General features: G+C 41.2%; 1 protein-coding gene across 1 annotated transcript in view; it reads right to left on the bottom strand.

Annotated features, from left to right (window-relative positions):
* Positions 1–1,212, bottom strand: part of LOC106882078 (probable E3 ubiquitin-protein ligase HECTD2) — a 21,485-nt gene extending 20,273 nt beyond the window's left edge. The window contains exons 1-2 of the mRNA XM_052973010.1: positions 1,115–1,212; positions 344–405 (exon numbers count right to left, since the gene is read on the bottom strand). Of these exons, the coding sequence (XP_052828970.1) occupies positions 344–405; positions 1,115–1,150 (98 nt within the window). The 5' untranslated portion in view covers positions 1,151–1,212. The remainder of the gene's footprint in view (positions 1–343; positions 406–1,114) is intronic.
* Between the last annotated feature and the right edge of the window lie 554 nt (positions 1,213–1,766).

Below are 1,766 nucleotides of genomic sequence, written 5' to 3'. Positions count from 1 at the left end.
CACCACCACCACCACCATCGTCACCATCATCATTTAACATTCGTTTTTCCATGCTGGCATGGGTCGGACAGCTTGACAGGGAACTGGCAAGACCAGGGGGCCACTCCAGGTTCCATAGTATGTTTTGGCTTGGTTTCTACAGCTGGAGGCCCTTCCTAATGCCAACCCCTTTACAGAGTGTACTGTGTGCTTTTCCCATGGCACCAACACTTTATGTGGCGCCATCACCAATGATGACAGCAGAAACAATATATCACTAATAACGATCAGAATTTGCATCCCAGCCCTTCTCCCACTTTGGTCGACCCTATCACTCCACAGAGAGGACACACTGTACACTTACCTCTTGTCTTTCAACAGACAACTTATGATGGACTTCAGGATTAATTTCTGCAGATCTGTTGGCTGTAAATAATAAGAGACACAAGTAAGTTGTACGCACATAAAGACACATACACATTTACGTGCAGACTCTGTTATATGCATACACACGCACACAAACGCTCATACATATAATGTATGTATAAATAAGCACATGTATTTGTGCATGTGTGTGTATGTATGTATATGTATGTGTGAGTGGTGTGTGTGTGTGTGTGTGTATTTGTGGTGTGTATTTGTATCTGTGTAGGAGGAAAGAAAGAGACAAATGCATGTACAATAGAAAGGTGGAAGAAAAAAATATCAAATAACAGAGAAGCAGAGAGTGAGAAAGATACACACACACACACACACACACACTCACACACACACACGCACATACACACACGTATATATATATATATATATATATATATATATATATATTAATCAAAGTGTACAGAATTATATATCCAATACAGCTGATCTTACCAATTGCTTTTGCATTAGAGGTTCAATAAGATGTTAGATAACACCCCGGTTATGTAACCCTGTGCTCTTCAGAGATGGCAGTTATATAATATATATATATATATATATATAGAAAGAGAGAGAGAGAGAGAGAGAGAGAGATAGAGATAGAGAGAGAGAGAGAAGGAGAAACCGAAGGAAAGAGAGAGAGAAAGAGTGAGAGAAAAGAGAATTGTTAAGAAAGAAAGAGAGAAAGACTAAATGAAGTGCGTTACCCACACACCAAGTCAGAAAGAAGGTCGTATGTGACATCAATCATATCTTGGTCCAAACAGGTTCCTTTGACATTCGAAGACTTCTTCTCAGCTTGATCCTTTTCCTGTTGTGATTGTCATTGCAGTAGTGGTGGTCATAGCATTGATGGTGGAGGTGGTGGCATTGAAGTGACGATGGTGGTGGTGGTGGTGATGGTGGTAGCAGTCACAGTGGTGATGGTGGTAGTAGCATGGAGAGAAAAGAAAGAATGAGTAAGTAATAGTGACTGGTGACAAGTGTTTTTATATTTGGTAGCAATTGTTGAATGACAAACGAGAGTATTTCGTCCCCCAAGAGTATTATTATAGTAGATAATGAAATCTGTTTGTTTAATTTAAACCACAATCTTCCAAAATGACCCTCCTGGGTTCAATCTCACAGAAAACTCAATAGAAGTGGATCGTTGTAATTTATTTATAGCTCCTGTGTGGGTGGCATGTAAAATACACCATTTGAGCGTGGCCGTTGCCAGTACCGCCTGACTGGCCTTCGTGCCGGTGGCACGTAAAATACACCATTTTGAGCATGGCCGTTGCCAGTACCACCTGACTGGCCTTCATGCAGGTGGCACGTAAAATACACCATTTTGAGCATGGCCGTTGCCAGTACCGCCTGACTGG

The sequence above is a fragment of the Octopus bimaculoides genome, chromosome 14, assembly GCF_001194135.2.
Source record: "Octopus bimaculoides isolate UCB-OBI-ISO-001 chromosome 14, ASM119413v2, whole genome shotgun sequence".
NCBI classification, from domain to species: Eukaryota; Metazoa; Mollusca; class Cephalopoda; order Octopoda; family Octopodidae; genus Octopus; species Octopus bimaculoides.
Note: the sequence above shows the minus strand (reverse complement) of the source record. Positions and strands in the feature narration are given on the sequence as shown.